At 39.6% G+C, this 20,200-nt stretch overlaps 2 protein-coding genes across 2 annotated transcripts in view; one reads left to right on the plus strand and one right to left on the minus strand.

Annotated features, from left to right (window-relative positions):
- The window catches only part of LOC105443371 (mucin-like protein), a 44,072-nt gene extending 31,891 nt beyond the window's left edge, over positions 1-12,181 (minus strand). The window contains exons 1-7 of the mRNA XM_030989602.1: positions 11,124-12,181; positions 10,612-10,830; positions 9,673-9,910; positions 4,450-4,605; positions 3,302-3,418; positions 2,167-2,372; positions 725-815 (exon numbers count right to left, since the gene is read on the minus strand). Coding sequence (XP_030845462.1) covers positions 725-815; positions 2,167-2,372; positions 3,302-3,418; positions 4,450-4,605; positions 9,673-9,910; positions 10,612-10,830; positions 11,124-11,309 — 1,213 coding nt within the window. The 5' untranslated portion in view covers positions 11,310-12,181. The remainder of the gene's footprint in view (positions 1-724; positions 816-2,166; positions 2,373-3,301; positions 3,419-4,449; positions 4,606-9,672; positions 9,911-10,611; positions 10,831-11,123) is intronic.
- Positions 12,182-13,523: 1,342 nt separating this feature from the next.
- Positions 13,524-18,962, plus strand: LOC115925245. The gene is made up of 6 exons (XM_030988875.1): positions 13,524-13,848; positions 14,029-14,397; positions 14,554-14,922; positions 15,007-16,239; positions 16,330-17,514; positions 17,605-18,962. Exons 1-6 carry the CDS (start codon positions 13,524-13,526, stop codon positions 18,960-18,962), a joined length of 4,839 nt encoding a protein of 1,612 aa, XP_030844735.1.
- Positions 18,963-20,200: the final 1,238 nt, after the last annotated feature.

Genomic DNA, 20,200 nt, shown 5'->3' on the forward strand with positions numbered 1-20,200 from the left:
TAGACATCCTAGATTTATTAAGCGCTATTTAAGTCCAAACTATTTGTTTTGATTATCATTCAGTAAAAAAAAGACTACTACTTACAATAAACATAACAATGATAATATTACTAATTATATACCTCACTTAAGAAATCCAGCCATCTGATTGGTCGAAATTGCATTCATAAACTTAACTGAAATAATAATGATAATAGTAATGTGTACACCGCTGTGTTTGCTCAGTCAGTAGAGCGTCCGCCTCACAACGGGGAGGTCATGGGTTCGAACCCCGGCCGCGTCATACCAAAATGCGTTAAATTATGAGAGTTGTTGGTACCTTGTTTGGCGTTCAACAATAAAAAGGGATAGAGCAACGTCGATCTGGCGCTGGTCAGTGGCTGCCGGGCTCACGATCAATAGGGCAAAAAGAATTTCCGTTTCGGTTTAATACAATTTGGAGTAGACCCTAAATATTATTATATTATTATTATTATTATTATGTAACTCCAATAATGAATCCATTAGTGATTTACGTAAGCGAGGAAGGATTGAAGAGCTTAAACATGCATGATAAAAGACTCGGCTAAAATAAAAACAACAATATTGATAATAATTATGATCCCCCACGCCTTTGGAATGGTAGGTAAAACCATCCATCAATTATTCTGTTATATATATTGATTTTGCACCTCTCTCCCCTGAACAAGCCTTATAGGTTTTTAAAGAAGATGTAAGATTATACCATCTTCTAACTCGGTCAAGTCAGTTATCTCTTTAGTTCTGTTAATAAGGATTCTCATGTCAGTTCTGTTGTCATTCAGGGAAAACTCCACCTGTTTTTGTAAACATAGAAAAGAACACAGTCAGCATGGCAACACGTATCACACACAAAATGGAATAAATAATAATACAAAATAGAAAATGAAGTGTGTACTTTATTTTCCGATAGTTATGACAATTATTTATTACAATTTTCAAGCGATTTTAGAAATTAATTATTACCAAAAACGTATAGAAATATTGTTTTTATAACAATATCGAGATATTTAACTGTTTGATGGTCAAGAGCAAGTAAAAGCAGGACAAAAATTACTTCAAATTGATTTGATTGTGTTCATTGGCAAGTGAAAAAACCCGTCTAAAATACTAACAGACGGGAGTACAATATATGGTTCATTTGCCTACGTTTTGGTCGGGTATTCTTGAGTTAAGCTTGTCATTTTCTTGAAGTTTATAAGAATAACCTTCCATTGTTTAGTTTAAACTAGTCGTCGATACGATTTAAAGTATTTTTCTCTTGTTTTCCGTTGCTGCCGTCACTAAAATTAAGCAACCTTGGTCAGCTATTCGACACGTACTTACGTATAATGCATATAAATGTTACGTGAACTGCGCACGCGCTACTGTACACTCGAAGTACGTAATACCTAGGTAACATTTGCCGCGGTGGCCGTGCAGTCTAAAATATCTTCGGTCAATAGCAATTATAGGACCACCGCAGCATTCCCACGGTCACATACGGTAGCGGTCACATATGCTAGGGTATAGCCGCACGGTGTATTTTGGACTTGTGGATACAGAAAATCTGCGACTGCGTACGGCCTTTGAAGTGATGACACATGATCGCCTTAGGGCGTCCCTGCAGCGGCCGTAGCGTTTTGACAAATACTAAGGCAGACGCAATGTAGCCGCAAGGTAGCCGAAGGGGGACCATACGGCGACCGTGCCTCCAGATTGATGCTACTGCTTCACCCCCGGAGTAAATAAAACGCAAGGTTACCGACTGCAATTATTGTCTCCCTTGATCTAGTTTCTGTATAATTATCAAGGTTCCACTGTTTTTTCTTTGAAATACATAATCAAGAAACCTGTCGATAAGGATCATCTGTCTTAAAGACTATTTTTGGTTGCTTCTCTCTAGCAGTCTTTATATACAGGTTTAACCTTAAAAGCTTGATCAGATATGACACAGTAACCCGCAGCGTTTTGTCTGAAAATTATAATGAATGGCATCTGGGTGCACCAAAGGTCCTACGTGTACTCACTCAAGCTCTGTGTTTCACGATACAGAAAAATGAAGTGTACGTGCAACTCTGATCTTTACGTAATCATACAAGAAAGAAAGAACGAAAAATCAACGCAATTTATACCGCTCCATCTGAACAAGTGTTAACCGAGATTTACCACTGTGATGCCCTGCGTAGCAGCGAAACCGGTAAAAACAGTTCCCGTTTCGACGGGAACGCTATTGTTGAAAGCTCTGCCAGTCCTGGCCTGTAGAACGAATGTATCGTTATTGTTGTACTCCAACATAATGTACTCCCCAAGACCATTGAAAGTATACATTCTTCCATCCAATGTATTGATGTGGGGGTCGCCCCAGAACCATGCTGTACATATGACAAGGATAGAAGCAATCTTGCAATAACTCTTATAAAAAAATAATTGTAATCATCATCATCATAATCATCATCACTATAATTATCATTGATATTCATTACACATTCGATGTATTCACAGTCAATAGCGACTGTCACTTCGTTGAGATCTTCTACGATCTCTCATCATGTTCAAGGCGCGTCACAACCGCGGCCGTTGCTGACGTGGTCCTACATCAGGCATGTGACATCTCGTGCACAATGATATAACCAATAGTATACAAATGATGTATACCAATGAGTTTATTAAGTAATATCTATATACTATCTATCCGCACTTAAGTTGGGGCTGGTTATGCGGCTTCGTATGGGAAGTTCATAGACAAAATTTACGTGAGCGTATAGATCCTGCATTGAAAGAATAAGAACATGCATCATTTGCTTTACAACGAAGTTCTCAATTCCTTATATTATTGAACTATTGAACCATTGAATTATCCTCAAGATTTCATAATGCCGAGACTTCCTGATTAATGCATACCATTATTTGACAAGATGGCTTGCATGTTTTCAGATATGTAAATCACAAAGAAAGTGAGCTAAAAATCAGGATTCTGTTGTTCTACCCACTCGGTATTTTGTCTTTTTTAGAGCTGTTTTCTCGCTATTTTTTCGCCATTTATGGCTACTGTGGCATTTCATGATTTAGAATCGCTGTTTTTCTGCGAAAAAAATCTTCTGTTTCATGGCCGTTTGGTAGCTTTTTACATTGATGAGTTTTGTGCATCGCTTGTTTATTATAACACACATAAATGCATAAAAACGACAATGATACGCCTATTTTCCTGCATTTTAGCAATTTTGCTCACCATGAAGCTTGCTTCAATACTAATAATTATTTTGAACATAAGGCATTTTGAAACAAAATAAAACGAGCTTACCAATTCGCGGAGGTCTATATCGTGAGCATGTCGAAGGAGGGCGTCTTTCCTCGTACATATCACAGAAATCTCCATCAGCTACCTGGCAGCAGTGATACCTTGGGAGCACATCATTTGCTGTATGAACAAAAAAGTTAAATCTTGATCAGAATTGCTTTATTCCTTTCAACACTGTTGTTCAACAAATTGGCAACAACAACATTTACTTTTCTGTTGCTACATTGTTCTAATAATACATAAAGTCTATGAAAACATTATACATGGGTAGAAACTTTGTCTCATTCTTGAACCCAGCTATCAATGTGTAAACAATGTAGGGTTTTAAGGATACAAAAAAATCCCTGCATCAAATGCAATATGGTCGTGCAATAACATATTTACAAGGCTCTGACGTTATGGAGCCAAACCAACTAGTATTAGTAGCAGAAGCAATATTAGTAGTGGTAGCAGTAGTAGAATAGTAGTAGTAGTAGTAGTAGCAGCAGCAGTTGCAGAGTAGTAGTACCGTGTATTAGGAGTAGTAGATGTAGGAGTAGTAGAGTAGTACCAGTAGTAGTCGTATTAGCTAGTAGTAATTATAGTAGTAGTAGTAGTAGTAGTAGTAGTAGTAGTAGTATTGGTCGTAGGCGTAGTAGTAGTAGTAGTAGTAGTAGAAGTAGTATTAGTATAAATAGCGGTAGTAGAGTAACGTAGTACCAGTAGTAGTCATAGTAGCTAGCTAGTAGTAGTAGTAGTAGTAGCAGCAGCAGTAAAGTAGTAGTAATAGTCGTAGGCGTAGAAGTAGTAGTAGTAGTAGTGGTATCATTAATAGTAGTAGTGGTAGTAGCAATATGAATAGTAATTATTCTTCTAATTCCTTTAGCAACTACCACCACTTAGATATCATGAGCAAGGATGGTCCAGATATGAAGGTGTCACTAATATATATATATATATATATAATTTTGTTTGTTTACTGTACTTGAAAAAAAATATTATTTGGCTTGTAATTTTTATGAGCTGTAAATGAATGAATCGACATCTACGGTCTACGAATATTCACTGAGCTACAACATGTAAAGTGAATTTACGCTTTCGTCCTTAATATATATATTGATACCGCCTCAAGGCAATTATAAGTAAACTACAACTGTGTGATTCCTCCTTACCAAGCCACTGTTGAAAGGAGGAGGTGTACGCCTCATAATGAGAACTCCACCATAAGTCGATTACGTAGCCAGGTAGAAGCCCAAAGAAGTACGTACACCTGTAGCCACCCCCGAAAAACAGCCATCGGTGTTGTTGGCAGTATGGAAAGATGAAACCTTGATGAAGATAAAGTGTAGTTCGGATCATGCGATGATAATAATAATTAAAAAAACAATGATTAATAATAATAATAATAATGATAATGATATCAATACTTACAATAAAAATTATAATAATGACATTATAATGTTATAGTGATACTATTTAAATCAATGATGACGACTTACAAATATAATTATATTGAAGGTAATACCAAGTTTTGGAAAGTTTTGAAAATTAGTCGGATAGTGTTTCTTCACAAATTTGATTTATTTGGATGCCCCTGTGGATGTATTATAAGCATTAGAAAAATTAGCCCCTAAAACATTTCTGCTTTTGAGAAAAATTGAATATAACAAATTACCGGTGCTCCCGGGAAATTTTGATAAATTTCAAATAGCGCCTACGGCCGTACAATGGTAGCTGCGACCATGAAAATCTAAGAATATGTAGATGTGATATATAATTTCCAAACGGAAATAGCTAATCGGTCGATTTAAGTGAAGAAACATTGTTCTATAGCTTAATTAATATCATGACCTTGAGAGAGAGCTAAACAACATAAAGAGTTTATTATTTACAAATTCATAACTTTAGACTCGATTTCAACCGCGACAACGATCACTGAATATTGTAGGATCGCATATGCTTCCAATATTTTCATTTGAACCAAATTTATGACCCCACACCAAAACTTTGGCCTTTAATATAGGTTTTCCCGGCCAATTTCGTATAAGCAACAATCAATTTCTTTAACGTGCATTCATGTTCGAGCAATTTGTCTCCACTCATTGCTCCCCTGTTTCATTTTTAAACTTGTTACATCCCATTTCGTTTCGAGTCACCGAATTTTCTAAACATGCACATTCAAATTAAAGCTTGGTTCAGTCAATTTGGAAATGCGCATTAAAGGGTCATTCAATTTCGCCAATGTTGAGTGAGAGATGAATTCTATGGCGAATTGCGGTTTCATGTTCGTCTTAACATAGGCGCCGGAAGTGGGGGGGCAGGGGGGGCAGTTGCCCCCCCAGTCAAAAAAGTGGGGGGGCAAAACGCATTTTTGCCCCCCCAAAACGCCCCCCCCCCCTCCAAAAAAAAAAAAAAAGCAGTAAAGGAATAAACATGGTTTGTATTTTTAACCCAAAAGAACATAACAATAATAAAAACCTGAATTAAAGCACATATACCATTCCATTCAAAGAAAAGGAAAGTTCACAGGAATTAATGACCGGGGTAATAATATATCTGTAAAGCGCTTAGGTACATCGTTGGATCGGTGTATTGAGCGCTATATAAAAAACCGGATTATTATTATTATTATTATTAAATTTTTATAAACATTGCGCATGCTACCTATACGGTTTATAATAGCGATACGCGCATATCGTGGACATATTGTGCGAGAATGGGAAAACGTGTCTGTTTTTTTGGTTTTGTTATAGGGGTGAGAAGACATGAGCCCCTGAACGCTGGCGTACTGATGGGGGGGGGGGGGGTATATCTATACGATACCAGTGATTTACACATGTTGCTGTTATGACATGATTTTCCGGTATTTTTTCTCCATTTTTTTTTAAGTCATACCTTTTTATGCGTTTGTTGGAAAATAAGAAATTCCCAAATTACAGTCGGGCGAAAGATACGCTTATTTAGAAGCCTTTATGACATGGTCTGCAAAGTGGCTGGGCTCGAGCCCCTCCCCCCTCACTTTTTGAAAAAGTATGTTAAAGAGAAAAAGAAAGAAAGACGGAGAGAAAAAATAAGTGACCTGCCAATGTCACAAATAAGGCATAAAAAATGCTCATCTGACCGTAATTAAATGCCTAAAACCCCAGAGCTTACGGGTGCTCCGCCCCCGGACCCCACCAAGGGCCCTAAGGCGGGCCCCTGGATGCTCATCTGACCGTAATTAAATACCTAAAACCCCTGAGCTTCCGGGGGCTCTGCCCCCTGGACCCCACCAAGGGCTCTAAGGCGGGCCCCTGGATGCTCATCTGACCGTAATTAAATACCTAAAACCCCTGAGCTTCCGGGGGCTCTGCCCCCTGGACCCCACCAAGGGCCCTATAAGGCGGGCCCCTGGATGCTCATCTGACCATTATTAAATACCTAAAACCCCTGAGCTTCCGGGGGCTCTGCCCCCTGGACCCCACCAAGGGCCCTATAAGGCGGGCCCCTGGATGCTCATCTGACCATTATTCAATACCTAAAACCCCTGAGCTTCCGGGGGCCCTGCCCCCTGGACCCCACCAAGTGCCCTAGGGCGGCCCCTGGTTGCTCATCTGACCGTAGTTAAATACCTAAAACCCCTGAGCTTCCGGGGGCTCTGCCCCCTGGACCCCACCAAGGGCCCTATAAGGCGGGCCCCTGGATGCTCATCTGACCATTATTAAATACCTGAAACCCCTGAGCTTCCGGGGGCTCTGCCCCCTGGACCCCACCAAGGGCCCTATAAGGCGGGCCCCTGGATGCTCATCTGACCATTATTCAATACCTAAAACCCCTGAGCTTCCGGGGGCTCTGCCCCCTGGACCCCACCAAGGGCCCTATAAGGCGGGCCCCTGGATGCTCATCTGACCATTATTAAATACCTAAAACCCCTGAGCTTCCGGGGGCTCTGCCCCCTGGACCCCACCAAGGGCCCTATTAGGCGGGCCCCTGGATGCTCATCTGACCATTATTCAATACCTAAAAACCCCTGAGCTTCCGGGGGCCCTGCCCCCTGGACCCCACCAAGTGCCCTAGGGCGGCCCCTGGTTGCTCATCTGACCGTAGTTAAATATTAAAACCTCTGAGCTTCTGGGGGCTCCCCCCCCCCTCTGGAACACGTTAATGGCCTTAAAGAGGCCCCTGGATGCTCATCTAACCATTATTAAATACCTAAAACCCCTGAGCTTCCGGGGGCTCTGCCCCCTGGACCCCACCAAGGGCCCTATTAGGCGGGCCCCTGGATGCTCATCTGACCATTATTAAATACCTAAAACCCCTGAGCTTCCGGGGGCTCTGCCCCCTGGACCCCACCAAGGGCCCTATTAGGCGGGCCCCTGGATGCTCATCTGACCATTATTCAATACCTAAAAACCCCTGAGCTTCCGGGGGCCCTGCCCCCTGGACCCCACCAAGTGCCCTAGGGCGGCCCCTGGTTGCTCATCTGACCGTAGTTAAATATTAAAACCTCTGAGCTTCTGGGGGCTCCCCCCCCCTCTGGAACACGTTAATGGCCTTAAAGAGGCCCCTGGATGCTCATCTAACCATTATTAAATACCTAAAACCCCTGAGCTTCCGGGGGCTCTGCCCCCTGGACCCCACCAAGGGCCCTATAAGGCGGGCCCCTGGATGCTCATCTGACCATTATTAAATACCTAAAACCCCTGAGCTTCCGGGGGCTCTGCCCCCTGGACCCCACCAAGGGCCCTATTAGGCGGGCCCCTGGATGCTCATCTGACCATTATTCAATACCTAAAAACCCCTGAGCTTCCGGGGGCCCTGCCCCCTGGACCCCACCAAGTGCCCTAGGGCGGCCCCTGGTTGCTCATCTGACCGTAGTTAAATATTAAAACCTCTGAGCTTCTGGGGGCTCCCCCCCCCCCTCTGGAACACGTTAATGGCCTTAAAGAGGCCCCTGGATGCTCATCTAACCGTAATTAAATCCCTAAAATCCCTGAGCTTCCGGGGGCTCAGCCCCTTGACACCCTGCCGAGGCTGGACCCCACGCCAATTTACGCTCTACCTGATCGTTAATACTTCACTTTGAAAAACGTTCCGCGGGACCTGCATGTAACGTGTAAGACTGGTGGTGATGCAGATTTTTCGTCTGCCCCCCCCCCTTCCGAACGTTTTTTCTCATTACGTCACTGCCCTCGGAAGGTGAGCCCCCTGGAATGTTTGCCCCCCCAATCCCAAACTGCTTCCGGCGCGCCTGTTCGTCTATAGGCAACCTCTTTCGCAATCGGGTCATTCAAATTAACTAGACCTCATAATCATAGTATGAGGTTCGATGTTCATTCGGATATTCAGTATTTCATGTTATTCTTTTTCTATATGATCTTTTCTGACATGATTTCACATTATACAATCTTCTTATTTGTCTGATACATTTATATTACAGTTAATGTTTTCTCTTTCTTTTGACATTCTTTATTTTTGTTGAAACATCTCTTTATTTATATCTTCATATTTTTCATTATAAATGCCTTAGGGGTTATTTTAAAGATGGCTTGTTTTGATCAATTTTGATTGAGTAGGTGATCTTTCTTTCTTTTATTTTGTTTTGTTTTCTTTTCTTTTCATACTTTTCTTTATTCATTATTGTATTCTGTTTCCATCATCTCTGTGAAAGATCTGTTTATATATATATATCTTGTGTTTAGAAGAGAAGTCACAAATTGTGCACCTTCTCTGGGGACAGTTACCTGTGTAATGACGGAAAGAATACGCATATCATTCCTCCAAGTAAACTTTGCATAAAATAATTCGAACAGTATATTAAGTGACAAATTAATATCAAATGAAAAGCAATGCACAATTGTAACATATGTATGCCTAATCACGAAATTGAATGCACGAAGACATACCACCGTCTGTCCGGCGCGAATTAGAATGCTCTTTGCGCGCTTTTCTAAATTGAATGCTCGTTTTGCACGTCTCCGTGAGAAGAGTATGAAATCGCATGCTACTAAATCAAATTGAATAACGCAATTAGCTTTTTCAATGTTGATCTACATAGTCATTAAATTTCGCACGAACTTGAATGAACGTAACGTTAATTCGGATGCTAAGTTTACGAAGTTTACGAAGTTGGGCGGAAAACCTATAACAATAATAATAATAATGTAATCAGTAATTAAAAAAAATTAAAATAACAATAATGATGCCTGGTACCTCGATTGAAAAAAAGGATGGCTAAACCTAGCCGATGCAAATTTGTATTGAAAACATTGTATTCGTTAGCGATGTATCTGTGTAGTTTTACACAGCCTTAGTACGCCGGTTTCAAAATGCTGTGTGCGAGTGACACAGGGAGAAGTCAAACTGCGCCTTTGAAAGCAAATGAACAGTTTACTGGAGAATGTGTGCAAACTTACCAAAGAAAATACTATTCTGCACAGACAGCTCTGATTGGTCTAACAAATATCTGCAGAAACCATATCTACGATCAAATACGGCCTGCCAAACAGAACACGGACATGGAGGTGTAAATAAAATTCGTAATTCCAACGATGGCCACAGGGTGGCCTTGTCGTCCGTGTACCAGTTAGAGCAAAACAGTGCTGAGTTAACGAACGTGCTTGGGTTGTTGTCGAGTCTGTAAATCAGTATTCCCTGCAATTACAAAAGAGAAATAATTTGGATATGTATACAGGCTCATATAGGTCACACCTCTGCTAAATGGCCCTATTAAAATGTGATATGTACCACTTTTCCTTTGACACGTGCCCATTTTTTTTTTAATGATAGCCCCCTCCCATTCTCATAAATGCCCCTTCTCATCTTGATAAATGCCCCTATTAAAATCTGATAGGTAACCCTTTTCATTTTTAGTAAGAGCCTCTTCCCCTTCTCATAAATGCCCCTTTTCGTTTAATGATCAATGCCTCTATAAAAGTCTGATAAGTGCCCCTTTTCCTTTGACAAATGACCCTTTACCATTCTCACAAATGACCTCATTCTGAGAATTGCCACATTTTCACTTTTTATAATTGCCTTTTTTTTTATTTTTTTTACTGTAACGTGTCCCTTTTGTCCCATTCTGATAAATTTCCCCTTTTCCCTTCTCCATAACATGCCCCCTAAATAATAGCGACTTAAATTGTGCTTAAAAACCAACATGATTTTGTTCTTCTCTTAATAAGAAGTCGTTTTTCGCACTGCGATCCTACAATTCTTATTATTTTTGCTCGCTTGCTCGCAAATGAATATTCAGACCGTCACACCCAGCTGGAAGGCATTATGCTGGATCAGTATATTGGATATACCCTGGACCGACTGAAGGCCATTCAATATCATATAATTACTGTATATACCTGAGTCCCCGACTGTGATCCAATAGACTGGTCTGGTTTGTAGCTTTCGTTAAGATCGGATTCTTGAAACCGGTTCACCCATGTATACCTAGAGTTGTAACCGATCCTAACTGGAACCGCCTTGGATTGGGGATTCCAGCTGAAACTACCTTGCTCATAGAACATCAGTACGCCTGTTCTTGCTCCGTTAGTAAATACTATGGCCTGGTACGTCACCCACTGCAATGTCGAGTAAATGTATATTGAAAAGAATAAGCCAGATCGATAGAAACAGAGGAAGAGAAAGAGAGTTAAAAGGGGGGGGGGGGTATAAGTTTACAAATAGGCCATTGAATCAATAAATATCAAAATCAATTTAAACGTATTTGACGCAATAACACAGAAGTGACAGGTGTAAGATAAAAGGTTGTTTCTGAAAAGAAGAGGAACTTCTTTGAACTTTTGATAACCTTTGTGTGATCTTTGCACGAAATTCGTAACATTAAATTTGACTAATGATCGAATCATCATACCTCTTCCCCAGGAATTGAAGCGGGAGGTTGAAAGTCCTTCCATGTAAACATCACAGCAGTGCTAAGCGTATCAATGACGTCATTGTTATCCGCGCCCCATGGACTTGCCTTTAATGTTCTCAGTCTGTTCCTCAGGGCTGAGAAAAATCCTGCATCGGTGCTGCTTTCGAACACCTTGAAAAACATGACAACTTACGTTATAAACAAACAGACTAGGTTTTAAACAATCACACTTTGCTCCACCTGAAAATAGATGTAATTTATGCCAATAAATGTTTATAAACGAGCTTTCTAAATATCTAATAATTGTGCTGCCTCAGTAATGTTAAGATTTCGTATAGGATCTCCAATTTACTTGATTCAAAAACAAAAACACTAATTAGGGTCCGAAGCGGGAAGAAAAAATAAAATTCATCTCAATTTTGTTTCAATAATGTCATACATAAAATTGAATCAATTTGGCATTGTAGGTATCATTACCAATAGTAATTTGTTGGTACTCAACATTTTGTAATAATCAGCGATGTGCAGCTGTTTGAGAATAAGCATTGTTGATGTTTTGGTAAAATTTCGAAATGAAAAAAATCACTGGCACATAAAGTGTTCGAAAAGGGGTCGCAAGGTGTGCTTTCTTCGCCTCATCTACACAGTTGCTTGTTTGCCACACGTGAAATTTCGCACAAATATGGTGGAAAAATTGTAATGGCTTTGCAATTTCATGACGATAGTAAAAAAAATCTAGACGGCTTTTGGTATGACCATCCCATGATATCTATGTTGAAGAGAGATTATTTGTGTGGCACAAAGAGTTACCTCATAAGAGATAACTGATGATATATAATCGGGCTGCATACATACCTCATGATACATGTATATACTCGAGCTGCATACATACCGGGCATATGTACTCAGGCCACATACCGTCCCTGTTTTCACGAAGTGACGGTATAGTAGTGAGAAAAATCGTCACGCAAAGTGAATGCAATTTTTTTCACTACCGCCACTTCGTGAAAACAGCGACATACCTCATGATATATACTCGTGCCGCATACATTCATCATGATATATACTCGTGCTGCATAAATACCCCATGATATATACTCGGGCTACCGATATCAGCGTCAACAGGTGCCCCAAACACGGCAACAGCAGGATCTGATGATAGATCGTTTATCGTGAATCTGGAAGGATTTGTGAATTGATTGAGCATCGTTCTTGTAGGACGTTGCTTAGAAAACTGGACAACTCCTGTTGTTGTGGCCTGAAATTGTCAAAAGGAAAGAAGTCGAAAATGAAAGAGATAGTCGGTACTACAAAATCGAATACAGCAGCAAATATATTACATACTGAAGCTTCACGTCTTGCACTCATTTGAGTGGAACACAAAAATGAACAGAAAACAGAAATCGGACAATATAAAGGGAAGCTAAATTAATAAAGCGCAATATTTAGGCTTTCAATTATGCACCGAGGTACTTCATCAAGCCCCTTTATAACTTTGGCAGTGATTACTCTAAAATACACGAAGCTCGACTTCTCAATATCTAACATAATATGTGGATAATTTGGGATAATTTGTTGATACATGAGCTCTCCGAGCTGTCTATATCTTTAATAATTACCCCAGTTCACATTGATTCTGAGTTATACCTTAACTTTGAAAACAACCAGCGAATACAAGAAAAAAAGAGAACTACAAAACCGGAGTTATAATTTCAAGGAAGTATCTATTTCGAGACAATTTATGCTTAAAGTCAAAGGATAGGAATCCATTAGTGTTCCATTTCCAATATTAATCTATATTATTCTATTCATGAGATGGTTTATTCATTCTAATCATTATCATCAACGACCCCGAAATTACTATAATTGTTGCCTAAACAATGCAAGTACATGCACAAATGCCATAAATATTAAATCTCTTTTCGATAGACAAGATGAAACCTTGGATATCTTGATTATGATCAATGACAATTTCATGACATCTTATATTCACTCAGATAATAGCTTTGTTAAATATTTCTTTTTCGAATCCTATTATACATGTATGTGCAAACACAGCGATCAACATAACGTATTTACATTACCAAGTAAAGACTCCATCAGATATGGTGAGGTAAACCCGTGCAAAAGAAAATACCGCATTAAAACAAATAAACAAATATTATAATTGTTTAAAGTTTGTATATGTTTAACCTGTAAAGGAATGACAACACTGGTCAAGAAGGTGTCAGATTTTACATAACTTTGAAGATCGGATCACGCTTTACATGCGTCACCACATATTGTTTCATATTTGAACGTGGATTGATTAAAAAGGCATAGGAGAATGAGCTCACCGTCACGAAGAAGTACAATGAATTCTCGCCTATAGGTATTCCAGTTACTATTTCCACAGTCATGAAATCAAGCGGTGTCTGGAAAGCTGTTTGCTGGGTAGAATCATTACATGGGAAAAAGAGTTCTGGTGGAGGAGTGGTTGGAGTTGATGGAGTTGTTGAAACCGTGGGCGTCGGGGTCGTACTTTCCATTGTAGGTGTAGACGATGACATAGTAACTATTCCTCCGGTAGATAAAAAAGGAGACGAAGGCAACGTTTCCGCTATAGATGAGGAAGAGGATGAAATCATTCCTACGGTAGACGATATGTCAGATGAAGTCATCATTCCCACTGTAGATGCAGAGGGAGATGGGGAGATCATTCCCAAAGAAGATGAAGAGTCAGGTAAAGACATCATTCCTACGGTAGAAGATAAGTCAGATGAAGTCATAATTCCCCTTGAAGATGACGTTTGAGATGAAGATATCATTCCTTCTAAATGTGACGTTTCCGATAGAGAAATCATCTCTGCAGTAGGCGATAAGTCAGATGAAGTCATCATTCCCATTGAAGGTGCCGTTTCAGATGAAGACATTCCTACGGTAGAAGATAAGTCAGATGAAGTCATCATCATCATTGAAGGTGACGTTTCAGATGAAGACATCATTCCTACGGTAGATAATAAGTCAGATGAAGTCATCATTATCATTGAAGATGGTGTTTCGGTGTTTCCTGCGTTAGAAGATACGTCAGATGAAGACATCATTCCCATTGAAGATAACTCAGATGAAGACATCATTCCTACGGTAGAAGATACGTCAGATGAAGTCATCATTCCTAATGTAGAAGATAAGTCAGATGAAGTCATCATTCCTAATGTAGAAGATACGTCAGATGAAGGCATCATTCCTCCGGTAGAAGATAAGTCAGATGAAGTCAGCATTCCCATTGAAGGTATCGTTTGAGATGAAGACATCATTCCTACGGTAGAAGATAAGTCAGATGAAGTCATCATTCCCATTGAAGGTGACGTTTCGGATGAAGTCATCATTCCTACAGTAAAAGATAAGTCAGATGAAGTCATCATTCCCATTGAAGGTGCCGTTTCAGATGAAGACATTCCTACGGTAGAAGATAAGTCAGATAAAGTCATCATCATCATTGAAGGTGACGTTTCAGATGAAGACATCATTCCTACGGTAGATGATAAGTCAGATGAAGTCATCATTATCATTGAAGATGGTGTTTCGGTGTTTCCTGCGTTAGAAGATACGTCAGATGAAGACATCATTCCCATTGAAGATAACTCAGATGAAGGCATCATTCCTACGGTAGAAGATACGTCAGATGAAGTCATCATTCCTAATGTAAAAGATAAGTCAGATGAAGTCATCATTCCTAATGTAGAAGATAAGTCAGATGAAGGCATCATTCCTCCGGTAGAAGATAAGTCAGATGAAGTCAGCATTCCCATTGAAGGTATCGTTTGAGATGAAGACATCATTCCTACGGTAGAAGATAAGTCAGATGAAGTCATCATTCCCATTGAAGGTGCCGTTTCAGATGAAGACATTCCTACGGTAGAAGATAAGTCAGATGAAGTCATCATCATCATTGAAGGTGACGTTTCAGATGAAGACATCATTCCTACGGTAGATGATAAGTCAGATGAAGTCATCATTATCATTGAAGATGGTGTTTCGGTGTTTCCTGCGGTAGAAGATACGTCAGATGAAGACATCATTCCCATTGAAGGTAACTCAGATGAAGGCATCATTCCTACGGTAGAAGATACGTCAGATGAAGTCATCATTTCTACGGTAGAAGATACGTCAGATGAAGTCATCATTCCTAATGTAGAAGATAAGTCAGATGAAGTCATCATTGCCATTGAAGAAGACGTTTCAGATGAAGACATCATTCCTACGGTAGAAGATAAGTCAGATGAAGTCATCATTCCCATTGAAGGTGACGTTTCGGATGAAGTCATCATTCCTACAGTAAAAGATAAATCTGATGAAGTCAACATTCTCATTGAAGATGGTGTTTCGGATGAAGTCATCGATTCTACGGCAGAAGATACGTCAGCTGATGTCATCATTCCCATTGAAGGTGACATTTCAGATGAAGACGTCATTCCTACGGTAGAAGATAAGTCAGATGAAGTCATCATTATCATTGAAGATGGCGTTTCAAATGAAGTCATCAATTCTACGGCAGAAGATAAGTCAGATGAAGTCATCATTCCCATTGAAGGTGACGTTTCAGATGAAGTCATCATTCCTATGGTAGAAGATAAGTCAGATATAGTCATCATTATCATTGACGACGACGTTTCCGATGTAGTCATCGATCCTACGGTAGAAGATAAGTCAGATGAAGTCATCATTCCCATTGAAGATGACGTTTCAGATGAAGACATCGATTCTACGGGAGAAGATACGTCAGATGAAGTCATCATTCCCATTGAAGGTAACGTTTCGTATGAAGTCATCATTACCAACGTAGAAGATAAGTCAGATGAAGTCGTCATTCCCATTGAAGGTGACGTTCCAGATAAAGAAATAATGCCTACGGTAGAAGATACGTCATATGAAGACATCATTCCTACGGTAGAAGATAAGTCTGATGAAGTCATCATTCCCATTGAAAGTGACGTTTCAGATGAAGTCATCATGTCAACGGTAGAATATAAGTCAGATGAAGTCATCATTCCCATTGAAAGTGACGTTTCAGATGAAGTCATCATGTCAACGGTAGAATATAAGTCAGATGAAGTCATCATTCCCATTGAAGGTGACGTTTGAGATGAAGACATTATTCCTACGGTAGAAGATAAGTCAGATGAAGTCATCATTCCCATTGAAGGTAACGTTTCGTATGAAGTCATCATTACCAACGTAGAAGATAAGTCAGATGAAGTCATCATTCCCATTGAAGATAACTCAGATGAAGGCATCATTCCTAACGTAGAAGATACGTCAGATGAAGTCATCATTCCTAATGTAGAAGATAAGTCAGATGAAGGCATCATTCCTAATGTAGAAGATACGTCAGATGAAGGCATCATTCCTAATGTAGAAGATACGTCAGATGAAGGCATCATTCCTAATGTAGAAGATACGTCAGATGAAGGCATCATTGCTAATGAAGATAAGTCAGATAAAGTCATCATTCTTATTGAAGATGAAGAGTCAGATGAAGACATTATTCCTGCGTTAGAAGATACGTCAGATGAAGACATCATTCTCATTGAAGATAAGTCAGATGAAGGCACCATTCCTAATGTAGAAGATACGTCAGATGAAGACATCATTCCCATTAAAGTTAACTCAGACGAAGGCATCATTCCTAATGAAGATAAGTCAGATAAAGTCATCGTTCCTATTGAAGATAACTCAGACGAAGGCATCATTTCTAATGTAGAAGATACATCAGATGAAGGCATCATTCCTAATGTAGAAGATACGTCAGATGAAGTCATCATTGCCATTGAAGATGACGTTTCAGATGAAGACATTATTCCTGCGTTAGAAGATACGTCAGATGAAGACATCATTCCTCCGGTAGAAGATAAGTCAGATGAAGACATTCCTACGGTAGAAGATAAGTCAGATGAAGTCATCATTCCTAATGTAAAAGAAAAGTCAGATGAAGTCATCATTCCTAATGTAGAAGATAAGTCAGATGAAGGCATCATTCCTCCGGTAGAAGATAAGTCAGATATAGTCATCATTATCATTGACGACGACGTTTCCGATGTAGTCATCGATCCTACGGTAGAAGATAAGTCAGATGAAGTCATCATTCCCATTGAAGATGACGTTTCAGATGAAGACATCGATTCTACGGGAGAAGATACGTCAGATGAAGTCGTCATTCCCATTGAAGGTGACGTTTCAGATGAAGAAATAATGCCTACAGTAGAAGATACGTCATATGAAGACATCATTCCTACGGTAGAAGATAAGTCTGATGAAGTCATCATTCCCATTGAAAGTGACGTTTCAGATGAAGTCATCATGTCAACGGTAGAATATAAGTCAGATGAAGTCATCATTCCCATTGAAGGTGACGTTTGAGATGAAGACATTATTCCTACGGTAGAAGATAAGTCAGATGAAGTCATCATTCCCATTGAAGGTGACGTTTCGTATGAAGTCATCATTCCTACGGTAGATGATAAGTCAGATGAAGTCATCATTCCCATTGAAGATAACTCAGATGAAGGCATCATTCCTAACGTAGAAGATACGTCAGATGAAGTCATCATTCCTAATGTAGAAGATAAGTCAGATGAAGGCATCATTCCTAATGTAGAAGATAAGTCAGATGAAGGCACCATTCCTAACGTAGAAGATACGTCAGATGAAGGCATCATTTCTAATGTAGAAGATACGTCAGATGAAGGCATCATTCCTAATGAAGATAGGTCAGATGAAGTCATCATTCCCATTGAAGATAAGTCAGAAGTCATCATTCCCATTGAAGATGAAGAGTCAGATGAAGACATTATTCCTGCGTTAGAAGATACGTCAGATGAAGACATCATTCCTATTGAAGATAACTCAGACGAAGGCATCATTTCTAATGTAGAAGATACATCAGATGAAGGCATCATTCCCATTGAAGATAAGTCAGATGAAGTCATCATTCCTAATGTAGAAGATACATCAGATGAAGGCATCATTCCTAATGTAGAAGATACGTCAGATGAAGACATCATTCCCATTGAAGATAACTCAGACGAAGGCATAATTTCTAATGTAGAAGATACATCAGATGAAGGCATCATTCCTAATGTAGAAGATACGTCAGATGAAGCCATCATTGCCATTGAAGATGACGTTTCAGATGAAGACATTATTCCTACGTTAGAAGATAAGTCAGATGATGTCATCATTCCCATTGAAGATGACGTTTCAGATGAAGGCATCATTCCTAATGTAGAAGATACGTCAGATAAAGGCATCATTCCTAATGAAGATAAGTCAGATAAAGTCATCATTCCTATTGAAGATGAAGAGTCAGATGAAGACATTAATCCTGCGTTAGAAGATACGTCAGATGAAGAAATCATTCCCATTGAAGGTGACGTTTCAGATGAAGTCATCGATTCTACGGTAGAAGATAAGTCAGATGAAGTCATCATTCCCATTGAAGAAGACGTTTCAGATGAAGACATCATTCCTACGGTAGGCGAAGGGTCAGATGCAGTCATCATTCCCATAAAAGATGAATGGTCAGATGAAGTCATCATTCCTCCGGTGGTTGAAGTTATCATTCCTACGGTAGGCGAAGGGTCAGATGCAGTCATCATTTCCATTGAAGATGAATTGTCAGAAGAAGTCATCATTCCTCCGGTAGATGAAGTCATCATTCCTACGGTAGGCGAAGGGTCAGATGCAGTCGTAATTCCAGGTGTAGATGAAGCTGTACATGATGTTACCTATACAGAAAATAAAAGAAATAATATCGACCAGCACCGGGGATTTCAATACAAACTTTTCTTCAAATGAGCCAAGGAGGGTTTTGATTTTCAATACATTTCTGAGATAAAACCTAATAGCTTTGAGTGGAAAACGTCCATACAATACAATAAATAGATCTTTATAGCGCTCTTACAAACTAACTGTTGTTTCACAGCGCTTTACATACAAAATATCAAAGAAGTTGCTGATCATGGTCAAATAGGAGAGTTTTAAAACATTTTCGTAAGGCATTTTCGGACGGCCATGCATTACGGCTCAAGGCATGGGCACACAGAGGATTTGTTTATGTTGGGAACCGGGGTAAAATGCAATATATTATTGAAAGTTTATTGCATTTTCTTTGTTGTTTTTATATTCATGGAAACTGCCCCCTACTCTAGCCCCCGCTGCGTACAGTCATGGTTCAGTGACAAAACAAAGGCCTCGTAACTGTGAGGCCTCAGGATCAAAACCGTGTCGGATGTGCTATATTAGTGCCCTTTTGTGGGGCATTAATCCTCATTACTGTCATTTATGACTTAAGGGCGTAGGTCCCCTAGTTGATAAGCATAGTAGCATACACATGCTTTAGCAGTCACGCGAAACACACATTGTCAAATTATTATTCAATAAAATCTGAGAATGTATACTTTTATCTAGATCTATTACTTTTAAACTATTTTAAAAATAATTCCATAAATTGGGGTAAAACAAAAATATTCCAACTGTATGAGCGACAGTGTATAATATTAGTTTCTCACCACCGATATTCAGACCCGCCTAAAACTTGATTTGAATATTGACGGTCGATTAATTCTATGAAAGATTGATTCCACAGTCCCATTCACATATTCCGAGTGGATTTCTTACTTGGCGATTACTGCGACATACCATTGTATTCACGACTGATGAATTTAATAGGGAGTGTGGGGCGGGGGGGGGGGGGGGTATGATGTTTGGTCTACAACCAGTTCCATTACTATCCACATGATCTAATAATCATTTCTTATACCTATCATTTGGTCTAATTCCCATATGTGACCCGGCACCACAAAACCAACAAAAAGTCGCAAAAAATTATTTTCCTGATTTCATCTGATTATGAAAGAAGAAGTTCTCCTCATTAAAATGGTATATTACTTGTCCAAATTGAAGCTTCCTAACCCTTTCAATTTAGTGAATTAAAAGAGCTGGTGAGGGAGGTTACTGGTATTAAATTGTGAGAAAGAGAGCTTTAAAGTTTGGGGCTATTCAAGCATGCGGAGCAAGCAAACCACAGGGAAATC

This window comes from Strongylocentrotus purpuratus, unplaced genomic scaffold, assembly GCF_000002235.5.
Source record: "Strongylocentrotus purpuratus isolate Spur 01 unplaced genomic scaffold, Spur_5.0 spur5_scaffold_18, whole genome shotgun sequence".
In the NCBI taxonomy this organism is placed as follows: domain Eukaryota; kingdom Metazoa; phylum Echinodermata; class Echinoidea; order Camarodonta; family Strongylocentrotidae; genus Strongylocentrotus; species Strongylocentrotus purpuratus.

Bases quoted from the DNA above. Each gene is read 5' to 3' on its own strand.
- LOC115925245 (XM_030988875.1), top strand. From the start codon at position 13,524: ATGAAATCAAGCGGTGTCTGGAAAGCTGTTTGCTGGGTAGAATCATTA. The intron at 13,849-14,028 runs GTAAAGACATCA...GTGCCGTTTCAG, and splicing joins CAAAGAAGATGAAGAGTCAG to ATGAAGACATTCCTACGGTA. The intron at 17,515-17,604 runs GTGACGTTTGAG...TTTCGTATGAAG, and splicing joins AGTCATCATTCCCATTGAAG to TCATCATTCCTACGGTAGAT.